Raw genomic sequence first — 17,092 nt, 5'->3', positions numbered from 1 at the left:
ACTAAATCGGAAAACATTCATTTGAACAGATGCATGGTACAAACAATACTGACTGGGGTGTAAAAGTGCACTCGGTTCCAGAGCATAGAGAAAACTAACAGGACCAAGAAGACAAGGCAGAGGACCTAATATCTCTAACAGCATTACCCTCACTGGGTCCATGAAGGAAGACGTACATGACCGCAAGCAGCAGGAAACGTCTATGTTAGGCACAGCATACCAAACCCACACTCGAATCCTAACTGAATTACCTCCAAAATTGAATTTAAAGTCAAACTGTGAGTCACTTTTACTGGGTATAATGTCTGGAATGTCCCGTGAGAGGCTGCGAGGGAGCAGAGAGGACAAGATGGCGGCAAGAGAGACAAACAGATGACAAGACTTTAAAAATGGAAGCAAAAGCCAGAAAGGCAGACTGTTTTGTGTTTGGTTTACAGAGGTCACATGGTCTGGTTGAGCCCATCGAAACCAGGTTAATGTTTAAGCACTTATGATATGTTAAGTACAAAACTAAAAGTCAATATAGGAACCTTGGACCTCGCTACCCGCCTCCTCTTCTAAACCATTGCACGCTTAAAACAAACATTCAAACACAAAGGCCAGCTTGTCTCAGTAGATTACCCACTGCATGAACCCACTTTGACATTAACAACTGAAAGGCAGCCATACTTGACTACAATTAGCAAGCTACTTTAAAATGAAAAATAATATTGTTCCCAAAATAGAAGTTAGTGGCTTTGTTTTAGACTGAGCAGGTAAACACAATATATTATAATTTATTGATGGTGTTATTCAAGGTAAGACTATGCTATAGCATTCTCATACATGTGCAGTTAAGGCTTAAGAGATAAATAACATTGCAGATACAGTATATATATATACACACATTAAGACTTAAAATTACCTGCACTATTTACACTGGTCAGATCGTCAGTAGTCATTTCATAGTTTTTAGTAGTCACACTTTATCTGACATTACCAATCTTTCTTAAAAACACCATCAAATATCACAATTAACTGCATTAGACCGATAATACCTTCAACATTGTGATATTATTCGGTCTTGATTTGATCGTCAACACACGCTGCATGAAAGCTTGGTCGGATTGTTTTATGAGACAGGTTTCTTCCTGTTGAGTGTTCACGTCTATAGAAATTAGACCGGGTTAGCGGGTACTGCCACCCTGGCTCTTGGGACAGTTGTGTGTGTGGACGACTGCTGGTCGGGTGTTTCTACAAGATAAGCCGGGGCGATGATGCCAAAAGAGGAGTCTGTGCTAGTCCCTGAGACAGACCTGGGCTGCTCTGCAGGCTGGCGAGGAGGTGCAGGAGGGGGGAAAGATGGGGACTGCAGGATGTCTGCATAGCGCTGGCTGGGCTTGGTCTCCCTCTGAAGGACTTTTCTCAGCAGAGGTTTCAGCAGCCCGATGGTCAACTGGCTGCTGTGGGAGTCTGCAAAGGGAGCCGGGGATGTGGAGGTTTTAGTGGACATAGAGAAGGAGGAGGAGGGGGTGGTGTTAGGGGAGGGGAGGTTTTTCAGCACTAAGTTGAGAATGGTGGTGACCGTGAGGTCCTCTGGGCACAGCGCCCACAGCAGGTCCAAATAGGGGTCCAGGTCTCTGTGCTGAATCACCTCGAACAGCAGAGTGGTGAAAATCTCTTTGTTGAGCAGCGGACTCTGTTTGCAGAACTTCTGGGCCACCTGGGTGACCCACTCCCACTGCTGCTTGGCCATGAGGATCCTTAACGCCTGCAGGATGGCATTGGGCCGCCCACTGACCAGCAGCAGCTCCACCTCCAAGTCCTGGCATCCATCTCGGTCCGGGGTCAGGCTGGACAGGACGCACAGGGCTCGTTTGTAGAGCGGCACATTGTTCTCCCCGCCCTCCCCTCCCCTGCCGCCGGAGTAGCCCCAAGAGGAAGAAGCCAGGCTGAGGCCCAGGCCGGCTGAGCCCTGCTGCTGCTGGGCGAGCTCAAGGAACCTGGGCAGCAAGCTGGGCTGGAAGGAGAAAACCGAGTGGCAGAGGAGCTCAAACACGGGCAGGGCAGCTGGGGAAGTGGAGCTTGTGTGCTTGGCTTTACCGTTGGTGCTGTGATCACCTTTGAGGCTATGATTGTGTTTCGGCCCACCGTTTGTCAAAGGGAGGCCGGTTGGGGTGGTGGGTGTCGTCGCAGGGCTGAGGACAGTTTTCCACATATCTGGGGAAGCCCTGCTGGACAGAGAGTCGTCCCCGTTGTAGTGTAGCTGAAGGGCGGCCTGCGCTGCTCTCCAAAACTGGCAGGGGAAGATGCTGAAGAGGGAGTTGAGGTAAAGCAGAGCCTCTCTATCCAGCTCTGAAACCGAGAGCAGCCTGGCTACTTCTTTCTCAACGAGACTCTCGCACACCGCCTCCACCTCTTTGGTATTCCCCCTCACTAAAATCCCCTTCACCTCCTCCAGAGAGACCAGAGCCTTGAGCTCAGACTCCAAAGAGACCATGAGCTTGTCTTGTCCTGCTGTACATCCGCCTCCTCCATTCTGGGACGGCTCCGCTTCCTTCTGCCTCAGCCCTGTGCTGAGGTAGTTCCCGAGGATGGATGCTAAAGAGATGGGAGCCTGGAACCTACCTCCTTTCTTCAGCGTGTCCACAGTGAGCTGGGTGTTGCTCAGGCTCCTCTGCTGGTAGTATTTACAGGCCTCCTCGAAGACGGCCTCTACCAGGAGGGCTTCTGGATGAATGCTCTCCACTGCACTGAGACCGGACAGCTTCCGCTTAGTGCCGCAATCTCTGGAGTCGGTCTCCCTGTTCACCACCACAAAAAGGCCGGTTTCTGAAAGCAGGTGAGGCGCACATCTTTCAGCCCGATTTACATACAACAACCCCTTGTTCTTCAGCGTGATCTTTTCCAGCTCTCTGCCACAGTTCACGTCTATCAGATGCAGGGTTTGCCCGATCAGCACCGCTATGACGTCCTGGTACATGCAGAGGCTGGTGTGAGTGCCACGCGTCACCAAGCAGTCGTCTGCCAGTTTGTATACCTGCCGCAGCATCCCATCGTCCTGCAGAAGACACACCCAGCCGGTGCTGAGCAGCAGCAGCAGGCCTCCGCTGGTCGTAGGAGAGAAGTCGTAGATCTCAGGCGGTTCAAGAGTTGATAAATATCCCAAACAGTCCGTCAGCAACCGCTTTAAGTCAGACTCCTGAGCCGAAAGCTTTTTGAGGGGAGTGCTTTTACATGTGGTGCCGACTGTGAAGGAATCGTGGCGAGGGGACCAGGAGAGAAAACATTTGGAGACGCTCATTGGCGGCTTGCCTTTCAAATCAGGAAGAAGATGGACAAATTCACCAGAGCTGACCAAGGTGAATATAGGATTGTTGTGGAGGGCGATTTTCACCCCTCCCAGGCTCACAGCCCCTTCCTCAACCTCGAAGTCACGTCTGCAAACACAGTATCTCAACTTATTCCTGGTGGAGCTGAGGGCAGGGGTGCTCTCCGAGGGCGGCCTCTCCTCACACCAGATGAGCAGATTGGACCAGGCGCAGACTGACACCACTCTCGCTCGGGGGCTGTTGCACAGATCTGAAGTCTGCAGGAGATGCCAGCCTGCTTTACACTCCTGGAATCTCCAAAACTCCGCTTTTCCATTCTCATAAACCACCGCCACGGCCGCCGTGTCTCTGCTGCTGTCGCGGTGGTCCAAATACAAAACGTCCACGATGGGCACGGCTCGTGTCGACCGCAAATCCAGCTTCTTCTGGTTCTGGACAAGATGGGGTCTTTCATACTTGTCCAGAGTCACGAGACCGACTCGAGGCTCGCGGAGGATGACATGGACGTGACGTCCTTCTGGGCTCAGACGGACGTTTGACAGGCTGCTCGTGTGCTCGTTACTAGTCAGTTTAATGGTCTCCTTACCGCCGGTAAAGTCCCCGAAATCGGACAGTTGCTCCAACACCAGCCGCGCCATAACTTCCCGTTTTCAGCCCGATGCAGCTTGTGAATAACAGCCTGTGAACTAGCCTGCTAGCTCGCGTGACACATAAATCCGACCACGGGCTCCGGGGAGACTAACCGAGAGGCATCCCGTTATGTCCGAGCAGAGGCTTCAGCCCGCTGTTGACGTCCGTCCGCCGACAGCCGGCGACCCCGGTAGTCCCGGTGACTCCATGTCGGTACGCGACAGGGCGAGACCGGGCAAGGCGAGACCGCTGACAGTAACCGCGGAACAAGTTTTAGGTCCAAATCGAGGAAGGCACTTTACTCATTCCGATGCTATGCTAGCACTCCCCCTCACGTCACGGGGTTGTTAACGTCCGGGTACCGATGACGATTTGCATAAAAGGGGACAAAGATTGTTTCGAGGCGGAGAGAAGAGCAACTGCTGCTGCACGCGGGCCAGCTGCTCCTCAACTCAGTTACACATCTCAAAATCTTTGCGTTGGAAATAGAAATAGTGTTTTACATTATCTTGGGAATAAAAGTAGCCACACATCCATCCATCCAAATTAGTTGTTTTAATCGTAGTGTAAAAAACTGTTTTATCTCCAGGCATGAATCCATCTTCACTGAATGAAACTGAGGAACTGTTCCTGTACCTACTTCTTCATTTTGGCAAGAGGCCATGAATATTTGTGTATGTGTGAATGTTTTTTTAACCAAATTCAGCGGGACTGATGTCAACCTGAGAAACTGAAATTGAAATCAGCTTCAGTAATAAGAGCCATCCTGCTTCACACCACAGATGTGTTGATGCTGGGGAGGCTTACATGAGTCTGTGAAGGACATCCTGGTGGGCTTTGCAGGGGCCATCGAACTTAACATGCAGAAGTCAAAAAACGGTTTAGACTTTAAAGGGAAAATAACAAAAGCAAAAGTGCTGACAGAGCTAATCATGTTTACTTGAGGGGATACAGGAGGGTCATACAGGCTGGGATAACAACACACACACACACACACACACACACACACACACACACACACACACACACACACACACACACACACACACACACACACACACACACACACACACACACACACACACACAGAGAGACTTTATGGGGTGCTCAGGTAGACATTACTCCACTATATACTTCCTTATCAAATAGTTGTTTGCTGCTTTATTAATGTTCTAAATCCTGGATATTGCCCCGTTCACAAACTTTTGTGGCAGCTTTCAAGCTGACAACTTTCAAATCAGCCCACACTGACATTGAAATCACAAAGGAATCTGTCATTTGGCTGACAGTGGCGTACACCAGTTGGGAATATATATATATATATATGTTAGATATGATTATTATTTACTCTTGGCTGCATGTAAAGGCTAACTCAAACAAATCGGAGAAGGTGGTCAATATATTTCCACATATGTCCGATTGTGCTAGTCTGTGCTTGTCTGGGAGCAATATCAAGTAAAGGACATGCTGCTTGTATTTAATGATATTACATAAATTAGCAGACAAGCTTGTGTTACCAATAACATAATCAAATAATGGTGAAAGTTCAACTGTCTCCGTCTTCCTGTCACATGATTATCCCTGGCGCAAGACCTTTGTTAACACATTCCGGTCAAATGTTTTTCTTTTAAACTTTAACAAATGCAAAAAGAAAAAAAAAAATCTTCTAAATTTAAGGAAATACTTTAATTATTTTGCTGGTGTCCGGTTTGTTAGTGTAATTTGACTTTGTGGCCAGGAGGTGGCAGTATTGCTTTTCACTCGCTGCACGTGGGTGTCTACAAAGGATTATGAGTTGAAATATCTACATAAGTAGAGTTATATATGGAGGATGTTGTTCTTCATCATTTCTTCTTTTCTCTGTGACACTAAGAGCACAAATGCATTAGATAGTAGTCTTAAGCATCACAGACAACACTCACTGTGTTTTTCAATGAATATATCATGGCTATAGAGCCAGCATCACACAAACCTCTCCATTAACTCTCGTGACATTTATGGTTCCTGTTTTACCTTCTTCTTTCCAGTAGAATTGACATCTGGCTGTGGACTGAAGTGCCTTGAGTAGTTTATGAGGGATGTGAAAACATACATTTTCACAGTCTAATGATTTTAATTCATTATTTTCCGGTTGTAAAAGCAGCACCTTTTCTTCAGGTTTGTATTCTCCAGCTGAAAGTAGGTCATTGCCCTGGGAAAAAGCGAGGAAATGTGTGAAATGTGTTTTTTACTTGCTAGTTCTTTTAAACTTTGTCTGACCTAACTAGCTGAACAATAACATGAATGCTGTTTCTTGAGGTTGCTCTGTCAAAGCTGGTGCTTTTCTTGCTTTCAGCTCTCATATATTAATGTATGGACTGTCTGTATTATTGTGCCAGAAAGCACTTCAAGGCATGCATGCCACCCATTCATATTGGTGCATGTGTCCATGTATTTATGTCCTATTATGTCTCTGTGTCATAGCTGATAAAGTATATGCATGCAGTATGTATTCCAAACAGTAGATTCAAGCCCGGCCGCCTCCAGACAGGCTTGCTTTGGACAGAAAACACCCTCTATTAGAGAGTGTGTTTAATCTGCTGTGCGTGTGGACAGGAAGCTAAAATGCTTGTCTGGAGACCAGAGGGTGTTGGAGGCAGAGGAGATTTCCTTTTTGAGTTATATGGTGTAGAAAAGAAAACCAATTTCTGCAAATGTTGCTGCTCGAGGTAAAGAAGATGGGTAGGCTGTCAGCTTTGCGTCCCCTCAGGAAAGAATGATTTTAATCTGAGCAGAGTTTATAGAAAAGAAATGTTTGCGCGTGTGAGAAAAGAAAGATATTAGTCAGCCTGTTTGGGGCTTGAGTGAGATGCCACTTCACTGTATGAAAGTTATAGCTGCCTGTCAGCCTCTTGTCTCCCGTGAGAGCAGGCAGATATTACTGTCAGTTTGCTCTCATTTTTGTAAAGCTGTCATGTGTGCAGCCACTCGCTCACCATATCTCCCTTTGCTTCTGTAAGTCAATTCACTGGAGCATGTTGTCTTGAGCTTCAAGGGTCTTTCATTGACTCTCCTCTGTGCTGACATACAGCGTAGCATTGTGGGAGGTGAAGTTGTCCATTGTTTCTTCCATCTCACACATGTATTTTATATGTATACTGAAGTGGAGGAATGGAGGAAAGATGGAGACAATCAAGAACTTTGCCCATTATTGCTGACATCTTTCATTTATTTTAATGATTTCATCACGGCCCATCAAAACGTATGATCTTTATATTAAGTTCTCTTTAAGCGGCATCAATTTCAAACTTAATAAATTATCAGATGTTCAGTATGTTGGTGCTAGACAGAAAACAGAAAGCAAAAGAGAGAAGAGTGTTTGCTTAAAAACAATCAGAAAATGTAATAGCCACACTGCTCTTTAGAAATGATTTTCTCTCCAGAGCTTCATTTCCCACAGAGTCCTTTAAACTATGACTAGTTTTCAGTGAGATTATATATCAGCAGTGTCTCTGGAATATTGACTGCTACAGTAATTTGTACGAGCACAAAGAGTGTCAATTCATGGTAGACTGTTGGTCGTTCAGAGAGGAGAGATGATGCGAGGAGAGGGAGGCTTACGGTTCATTAGGAAGACGACAGACTTGTAGATATATGAGTTATGACTAACTCTTTGGCCAAGATGACTGAGCTACAACAAGCTGGTGAGATGTTAACAGCCATTGGTTCTTTTGTTATAATGAAAAAAGTTGATGGAAAGCGAAAAGTTGTATTGAGGATATCCCAATAGTAGTAAAATAATTTAAATGAAACTTCTGTTGTTCCTCAAATTGGAAGTCAGTGCTGAAATGTCTGCAGCGCGGTCACTTCTAACAGATACAATCGGATGTCTCCCTGCATTTAGCACTGGCTCTTATCTCAATGATCCAAACCCCGACTCGGAGCACAAATAGCATTAGCTATTAACCCAAGTCCATCTTCTTTGTGTTTTACAGCTGAGGAAACAGGTGTGAGTCACTGTGCCTTCTGTAGTTTTGAGTGTACAAAGTCTCGCTGGAGCAAAAGATCAAAGGACCGGATTGAGCCATCGCTTCCTCCTTGATTTCCTATGCATTTCACCTCACTGCCTCTTCATTAATCAGCCTTGAAATAAATCAAGGGTTCCCTCCACCTCTGGTATTTATGCTGTCTCTTTCTTTCTCTTTCAGCTTCAGCTTCTGCTTGTCTCGCTTTCTGCTTCCATCTCTCTGTCCCAGGATCAGATATAATTGCTAAACTCTCCGATGCAATTTCTCCTTTTTTGTCTCTGAAAACATCTGCCTCCCCTGAGCAACATGGAACAGTCAAACCGGTATCAATGTAGCCTTTGATCATGCGGAGCATCCTCTCCACAGCATTGGCCTAATTTAACTGGTTCTGTAACCACAAAACCTTGATGCTGTCACTTAAAAGTCCTCCACCTTGGCAGCTGCATTCCGAGGTGAATTTGACAGCATCTCAGCATGATCAGACCCTTTAAACTCAAGTGCTGTGTGTGCATGTGTTGAGCATGTTGCTGGTGGTTTCCTCTTGAGTTTGTCCCACTTGCGTGAAAAGAGAAGCAGTGAAACCTGGATGAACCTGTGTATTTTGAGGACTTCAGACGATGAGCTGTTAAATTCTAATGTCTTGTCATGTCATCATAACATCATGAAACGTCTTTGTGTGCTTCCAGCTACTGCCTGTAATCTTTTATAGGTGGTAGTAACGTTGTCTCAGATAGAAATGCATTAACAACAATGTCTGTTTCCTACACACAAGCATGCCGGCCTCCTTTCTTTTCCCCTCCCTCTCTTTAACTGAACGGTATATTCAGCTGTAAGACGTCTGCATATGGCAACGCGTTCTGCCGGATCCACCAAGCAAACATTATACTGGAGACAGCTGATTATAAATGCCAGCTTCCGACAGATCAGACTGAACATGAAAATGAAGCAGGTGGTTACCTGGTAAACCTGGCAAGCTTTCTGTTAGCTTTATATTATTAGTGAAGTGAATGGTTTAAGACTGCAACAACCTTGTTGAAAAGAAGGATTAGACCAGAAACAGAAGCATTTATGGGTTAAAGAAAGCCCCAACTTATATCAAAGATTATTTGAAAGAGAGAAAAAAAGATGAACGTTGTTAACCTCCATCAATCTGTCCACTAGTAACTCGATCTCTGATAAAAAACAAGGAGGCAAAAAACACCCACCCTGCTGGAGTGTCCTTTAGCACCAGCTTCAAGTGAGTTGTTCTGTGAAGTTTACAAATCAAATTTCTCCTTTGAACATGTTTCGCAATAATTATCCACCTGTGCCCCTCTGACAATGCGTGAAGGCATCCTAAAAAAGGTAATCACACTTCAGCCATCTATGAGTGACAGCCCCCCAATCTTCCCTTTGACCAGCAGGGGTGTGAACAATTGGAGAACAGGCAGGGGGTCGCTTCCAGTCCAGTTGCTTATCATCATGCTAGAAGGATTTGTGTCATACTGGCTCCTTCGTCTGACCGCTCAAACATCTGGTGTCTGCTTCGTCTTTGAATTTGGCTCAGAGAGAGGCATTCGCTTGGCCAATGTGGGCTCAAGGAATAGCTGCCAGTGGAGCTGGTGCTGTGTACTTTTGTTGGGCTCATATTCATCCCTCAGACGGACGGATAAGACGACGAAAAAAACAAACAAATAAATGTTCCTTTTCGGGTGTAATTTGACATTCACATTTCATGATATGATGAAGGTGGGTGGCTTGGCAGCACTTATAAAGTCAAGGAATGATTTAAAAATAACAACAAGACTGGAATGCTGATGAAATATACTTACTGGTTACGTGGTTGACCATGGGAAGCATGTATGCTATCAAACTGACCCTTCTCAAATTACCCGTTAATCATTCGTATCATGCTCTTAATGGAATGCTCAGCTTTCAGCTGCGATTCATTATTTTTAGATGTTAAAATTAAGCTGAATGCACCAGAGCAGGATCTTCACATTTAAGGGAGTGACAATATAAATGCCCATTGCCATACTGTAGCTCTGAAGAAAAGACAATATTGAGGCTCATTTGTACACACCAACATACACTCACCTTTAGCGTCAGTACTGAAATTACTCCAATACAAAACCAGGACATATTCACACCATATTACACAAAGAGAAACCCGTATTTTTCCAGTGATAGGAGACCTGCCATCTTGCATTATCCTCCCTGCAGCCCTGTCCATGCCTGTCCCATGTATTTGACCTTAGCTCTCCCACGCGTGGATACTGCAGGGAATACGAATACCTATGGCTACACCTTGCACATTACAGCTTCATTGAGTCACTCGCTGTGTGGCTGCATCCCACGAGGAAATGGCATTGACACTGTTGGCCTTTGCTTGATAAATTGGGTCCCTGGGTAGGCATCCAACATTGCACTCCACATTCATTATGAGCTAACCATAGGCCATATGGCAGGAAGTTCTATATTGCCACACATTCACATGGCATTATCAGAGACATTGTGAGCCACAAACGTCCCTCCAGCATTTGAAAAAAACTTTTCACCTGTCAACAAAACCCAATGACACCAGTATTCATAGTCACATCACATGACTATATGCAGGCTGTGTAGTATTTTGTCATTAAACACCTTGGAGTAAAGAGTAATGACTTCAGACATTCGATGGCTAGCAATCAGCCAGAACACCACCTAATTGGTAGAAGGTTGAGCTTAGGGGACAGGAGATTAGGAGAGAGTTTCGCTTTGGGTGTAATGATTTCCTGTGGGCAGCAGGAGCCAGGAGCGGCCCGATCAGGTAGAGGTCGAGGGAGGAGGTAAGAACGATCAGAGGATGAGGAAAGCAGCTATCTTGAGACTCATTTGTGTTGCAGTTCTGCTCCGAGAGAAAAGGACGCCACGGACTCTCGGACCTGGATCAATGTCCGACTTCTTTCCCCTGCTGCCTGTCTCAGTGTGTTTGTCTGCCGCTCTACTTATTTTATGAACTTTTAGCCCGAGGAGCTTTAGGCAGAAGTGTGAAAAATGTATGGAGGAAAACCAGCAGAATTATTTACTAAATAGATAAATAAATTAAATGATATTCCTATATATATAATAATGGTACGACTGATACTTATTTCATTTAACTAATTCATATATATTTAATTAATTAAGGTCCATATATGAATGTCATAAATATTAACATTATATTTGCAATTGTTATATAATCAGTTAGGTACAACATTTACTAAACTTGAAAATGTTTAAGACTTTGTAATAGTAGTAGCAGCAAATGTAAGTTCCTGTTTCTCCTAATGTTGTGTCACTAATATCATAAATCAATGCAGACACAAGGATTAAGATGTTTCTTTATGTTTCCGAACTAATATTACTGCAATGATAGACAAGAGAATATATTCAAGACCTTTGTAAATAAAAAGGTAAGACTTTAATACATTCTAAAGTCTTTTTTGTGAGGACACTGATTTCAGTGCCATTTAAGACTTTAAGACCTGCAGATTCCCGAATGCAGATCACAGATTAAGTTGCCATGAAAGACCTGGTCAGATGTGTTTTGTTCTTCACCACACTTGTATTTTCTTTTAGACCAATGTTTTTTTGTAGAAAAAGTGAGGCGTTAAATTATTGCTTCATCAGTACTGAAACAAACAAGGTGGCCGTGGGGTGTGAAGTACTGACTATGTGGTCACAGAGTTGTTCCAACTATCTCCACTCAAGTTTTCACTCTGGTTTATATATTTGCTTTTTTCAAAATGGTAACCCTACTTTATCCCTTTTGCCTCTTATTTCCCCCTCCTTCTCCTCTCTGTCTCCCCACGCTGCTTTTGTCATGCCCATTAGTCCTCGGCATACAATCGATACCTAAGACCTACAACTCTGCCCCCATAAAAGATGTGACGTAAACGAGGAAGGGCAGGAGAAAATGAAAGTGTAAGACACGGTGAAGACTTGTGGTGGTTTCTCTTAATGTAGCTGTTGTTTATGAAGCCCTCTTTTTCTCTCAACTGTCTACCACTGTAACTACTGCTTTTGATCCAATTTAAGCTTCAACATAAGAAAACAAAATGCGCTAAATGCCCAACTTTTAAACTGGCAGTTGTCTATTGCAGGTTCAGTTCCCTTTCAAAGACCATTAAAAACTCTTCTGTCTGGCTTTCAGTGGATTAGTGCATCGTATCTAAACTTTTACTTTTAAAAGCAACTTTATAATACAACTACTAATGCCTCTGGACACATCTTCAGTGATGTTAATCTTTGGATGTTTCAAGTCTTTTACCATCATACACCCTCCGCTAGGTGACCCAGCCGGTGCTGATCAGACCCCAGCTTGTGTCCAGATGGCTAGCTACTTATGACTTGCTTTTAAAAACAGGAACATGTTGACCAGTGGGACTCAACAACAGTGCAAGATTAGATTTATGGTTTTGGTTTTAAGAGGGAGGAGAGCAGGTGTTTGAGGTGTGAATTAGGCTGTAGATCAGGGAAAGCAGCAGATACTGATGCTGCAGGCCTGATGAATGGATAATGGTGCCTCTGTTCCAAAGAGCCGCTGGCATATGGCAAACAAGCAGCATGCACACATGGAGGGCCAGCAGATAGAGGTGTGTGCACATGCACACAGATACACACACAAACACTTCACAATTTCTGTTTCTCGCCAAGAAGCTACAGACGGGAGGAACTCAAAGTGAATACAAAGCGTGATGAAAAACTTTAGTTTGGGCACCTGGGAAATTACAGTTTCTCCCATATTAAACCATTTAAAACCTTAACATACAACTTTCATTAAAGCGTTTCTTTGCAGAAGGATATTACAACCTTTACTCAAGTGCACTGCACTGGTGTAACATAAACATACTATGCCATTCCAAAAGGAAGTACATATTCACCAATTCACCTTCTCTACTTTTCACGAAGACAAATCATTTAAATATATCAGTATTCTACAACATTTCAATCATAGTTGAGTTGTATCATTTTATAGTTATTTTGTTTATCTAGGTCTTTGTTTTATGTTGTTTTACTACTAATGTTATTATAGCTTTCAATTCTTTTGTATTACATGATATCCGTTTATTGTCTGTAGTCTATTGCATTGGTCTTAAATTGTTGATTATAATATATTTTTTCCACTCTGTTTTTACGGCCCAAACTTGTTCTTATTTTTGGCTTGTCAGTCATCTGTGAAGCACTTTCAACTGCAGCTATGAAAGGTGCTCTACAAATACAGTTTGATTGCAGGTTGATTGTTCATTGTCCAATTCCTGACATTGCTGTTTTTTTCATGTCATATTATTCAAACTGTAATGAGCAAATGTGTGGGAAAAAATGTTAACCTCATCCCCTGTGTTGTACTTTCCAGTTGGAGATATTATGGATGTCGGGCTATGTTATTTCCCACTTGGAAAAAAAGAATAAGAAGTGTAAAAAACAAACAAACAATAGCAACTATCTGTAATGCAATGCAATTGCTGGCAGTTACATTTAAATAAAATCTAATTTTAAAGTGAACAGAATCAGAAGCTGCACATTGCCTGGTTTGACTTGGTAGCTGCTACAAAAACACAACACAACAAGAGTAGCCAACTATGGTGAGTCAATCGGGTGTGACGAGGCTACCAATGGGCATCAGTGTACTCTCCCAAATCAGAATAACAATAATTGACTAAATATGTAATAAAGTTTTGGGCCCATTAAAAAGAGGTCAACTAACCAGAATTTATCTCAAACTACGTTAACTTAACATAAACTAACTGACCTAACAAAGACAATCTCTGACCAAACAAACTTCTTCTTTTAATTTTGTTGGCAGCTGGGAAACAGCTTTCAGATGCAATTATATATATATATATATATATATATATATATATATATATATATATATATATATATATATATATATATATATATAAAGGGTAATTTAACAGTCAACTCTATTATTAACGAATAATTTAAACGAAACAGTGATTACAATGACACATTGATTATTGTTAATATATTTGCCAATATTTTCCCTGCGCAGGAAATGTAAAAGTCTCAAACACCACTTGTTCTCTCCTCCCTGTCGAGGATGCAGGAAGTAGTCCTCTCCGGTTTTGACCTCCTCTACCCTCCACCACTTTCTAAATCTCCATCGAGCTGCGACTATGACTCAGCTAGTGTGTTAGATAACTAAAAGATGGCTCGAGAGACAACACACAGCAATGCGTGGCTTCTAAAAACAACCCCGTTATTTCATCAATCTGAGACTTTAATCTTTAATCTTACAGACACATTCATCATATTGTCATAAATCATACACCTCTCCTTGTAAAGGTCTTCACTTAATTGAAATTGGTTTATTATCAGTTTTTTTTTAATGACGCGATCATTAGGCAGAGAGCTTACTTTCATGGCACGTTGCACTTGATTTGGTTGTACGATGATAACGTATTTTCAATAACGCAACAAATAGGGCCGTAATAAATAATGTCACTCCCTCTAGTGATTGATGATGTTTATATCCAAGAGGAATGACAGCAACAGATGCTGTGATTAAGCCGCCGGAGTCACACACATGCAGTTACAAACACAGTGAATGCACATACAGATATGCTTGCACACAAAGATTAAACACTTTAAACAATGACGTGATGTTTTTTCAAAGTATGTGGCAGATGTCTAAATCTGACATGATACTGTACAAAGTAATTTACCATGTTTACATGCACAGATATTTGATGACATCATTGGCTGTATGTACTTATCTAAATAATTGATAATTAAAACATTTTGTTTGACATGCTGTAATTTGAAACAATCCACATGGGAGGGGTCGGACACATGCAAGTCGGATAATTGGCTTGTTTAAATTGTTATAACTAATGCAACCTCTTAGTTGCAATAATTACTCAAAGCTTGGAATCGTTAATGCTCAAATTTTAAATCTATTTTTGTACTACTCATGCATCTGTGTTAGAACTGATTATTGTGCTGGGAAATTGCTCTGGAGTGACAAAAAAATCTAAATGATTAATGTGATAAGTAGCAACTTGTTGAACAACTGAAGTGTGCAAGATTGTATGAGTCGGCAAAAGGGGAACACTAACCAAAAATTCAGACAAAGTACAACTTTCTTATTTCCACTAAATGATAACACAAATGAATTTCTTCTCACAGTCACAGTTATACACAGTTATAATGTGAATATATTTTATAAATGCATTTCTTGAATATTCAAACACTTGAGCTTATGAAGGTGAGAGGTTTCACAGTGATTGACAGTCCTCTTTAGTTCAAAGCATGGCTCATGTTACAGCACGGTACACTGATATGACTAAGAAGCAGACACACTATCACTGTGTCCTGCCTATAATTCTTTTAGAGCATTTCTTGAATCAGCAATCTATAGCTGTGCTGCAGAGATAATGTGGTGGCTTTGAGGGGCTTTTCACAAGTAGGTGTGGTTGCTTTCCCCAACGGCGTAGCAGAGTGTTCACTGTTGTATGCGTGGAAATGTTTGACTGCGAGCTGCCAATGATGCATTGGCAGAGTGTGGTAAACACGGGCTGTTGTCTAATACCTTGGCATTAGCTGTAGAGACGAGGACTAGAGGATTTGATGGCCCACTAAATGAATATCTGGGGAGATAAGTTGCCAGACTGCTTTTGAAATGCCGAGTGACTAATTGAAGAGGGGTTTTCCAAAACTCACTCAGTCCATGTTTGGTCCTCTGCAATCACCAGCCAACTGAATTGTATTATTTCCATTCAAAATGAAGAGAAAATGTTTGATTTTGATGAAATTGCTTTTGTCAAAGTTGGAAAACGTATATGCGGCCCTGTTGTAGAGCTGAGTGTAATGGCAGCGATTGCTGAACAGACACACCTATCGTATGCAAGTTATCAGACATCATCAGCTACAAGGGTCAGTGGTGGCTGACCAGGCCGAGGAGTCATTTAAATTGACATTTTATCTTTTAGCAAGTTTCCCTGTTTGACATTAACATAACATTGGCAACATGAGACTTACATTTGCTATTATACATGCTTCTAATTATAGCGTCGTAGCAATACCAGCAGTTCTTTCCATGTGGGAATGAGGACAGCTTTTTAAACATTAATATGTATCCTGCTGCGATTGCAATTTTAAGCACTGAATATTTGCTGAAGAATGTTGTTGCTTTTGAAGTATTTATGGATGCCTTTCCATCGGGCTGATGACACTTGATAACATTCACACTTTAAATGGTGTCATTAAAAAAAAGTAGAAACAACCACTGTGAAAGCAAGAGTTCATGTTGGATATTGGTTTGAATACCTTAGAGATCAGTTTAATGAGTGACAATCCATCACAGTATTATCCAATTATTAGTACCTAGATGATCAAAACATATGTGGACAAGCTGTGTTTTTGTAGGATTATATTTAGTGGTGAGTCTGAATCAGCTGAGCGCTTTATGATGTAAAACTATCTAGTGGGACGTCATTAGGGCAAGTGTGCGGGGGTGTTTTGAAGTGGCAGTTAAATTAAAGTCTTTTTAATTTATAAAGCACTTTTAACTTCACAGGTTCACCCAAAGTGCTTTACAGAGATCAAACACATCATCATTTTAGATGAGACAAGATGATCAAAGTGTGTGCTTGTATAGTGTGTGTGTGTGTGTGTGTGTGTGTGTGTGTGTATGTGTGTGTGTTTTCATGTACATGTTGTGGCAGCACCAGGAGTTTAGTATGGTCAAAGATAATACATTTCCTAATAGAGATAGGGAATTAAGTTTTGTGTCCTCTGAACAAAGAATCCAAATGATGTGGTTCAAATTTAACCAATGATTTTGTTATTGCGTAGTTGATTTAGGTGGACTCTTTTTATTGTCTGTGTTGAGATGAAAGGGAATGTTGTTTTTATGAATAATATTACTGACAGAGAGCACATAAAATCTAAATAAAATATACAGAGTATCAGACTCAACATGACTTCACGGTTTAGCCCTTTAAGCTATCATTAAGATTCGAGTGCTGCTTGAGTTGGAGACACCTGTTGTTACTGGTGGTTGGGCTTTGATAAAGGTTGTAGATAGTCTTTAGTTCAATAAGAGATGTTTATTGACGACTAGTTAAAATACAGCAAAAGAGGAGCAACTCATGCTCTTTACAGCACACCCACAAAACA

General features: G+C 42.4%; 1 protein-coding gene across 1 annotated transcript; it reads right to left on the bottom strand.

Annotated features, from left to right (window-relative positions):
* Positions 1 to 1,156: 1,156 nt before the first annotated feature.
* On the bottom strand, positions 1,157 to 3,949 carry hps6 (HPS6 biogenesis of lysosomal organelles complex 2 subunit 3; the record flags this gene model as incomplete). Its single annotated transcript, XM_079229529.1, has 1 exon — positions 1,157 to 3,949. One exon carries the CDS (start codon positions 3,947 to 3,949, stop codon positions 1,157 to 1,159), a length of 2,793 nt encoding a protein of 930 aa, XP_079085655.1.
* Positions 3,950 to 17,092: the final 13,143 nt, after the last annotated feature.

The sequence above is a fragment of the Taurulus bubalis genome (assembly GCF_910589615.1).
Source record: "Taurulus bubalis genome assembly, chromosome: 14".
NCBI lineage: Eukaryota > Metazoa > Chordata > Actinopteri > Perciformes > Cottidae > Taurulus > Taurulus bubalis.
The sequence above is the reverse complement of the archived record's forward strand: the minus strand, read 5'-3'. Positions and strand labels throughout refer to the sequence as shown.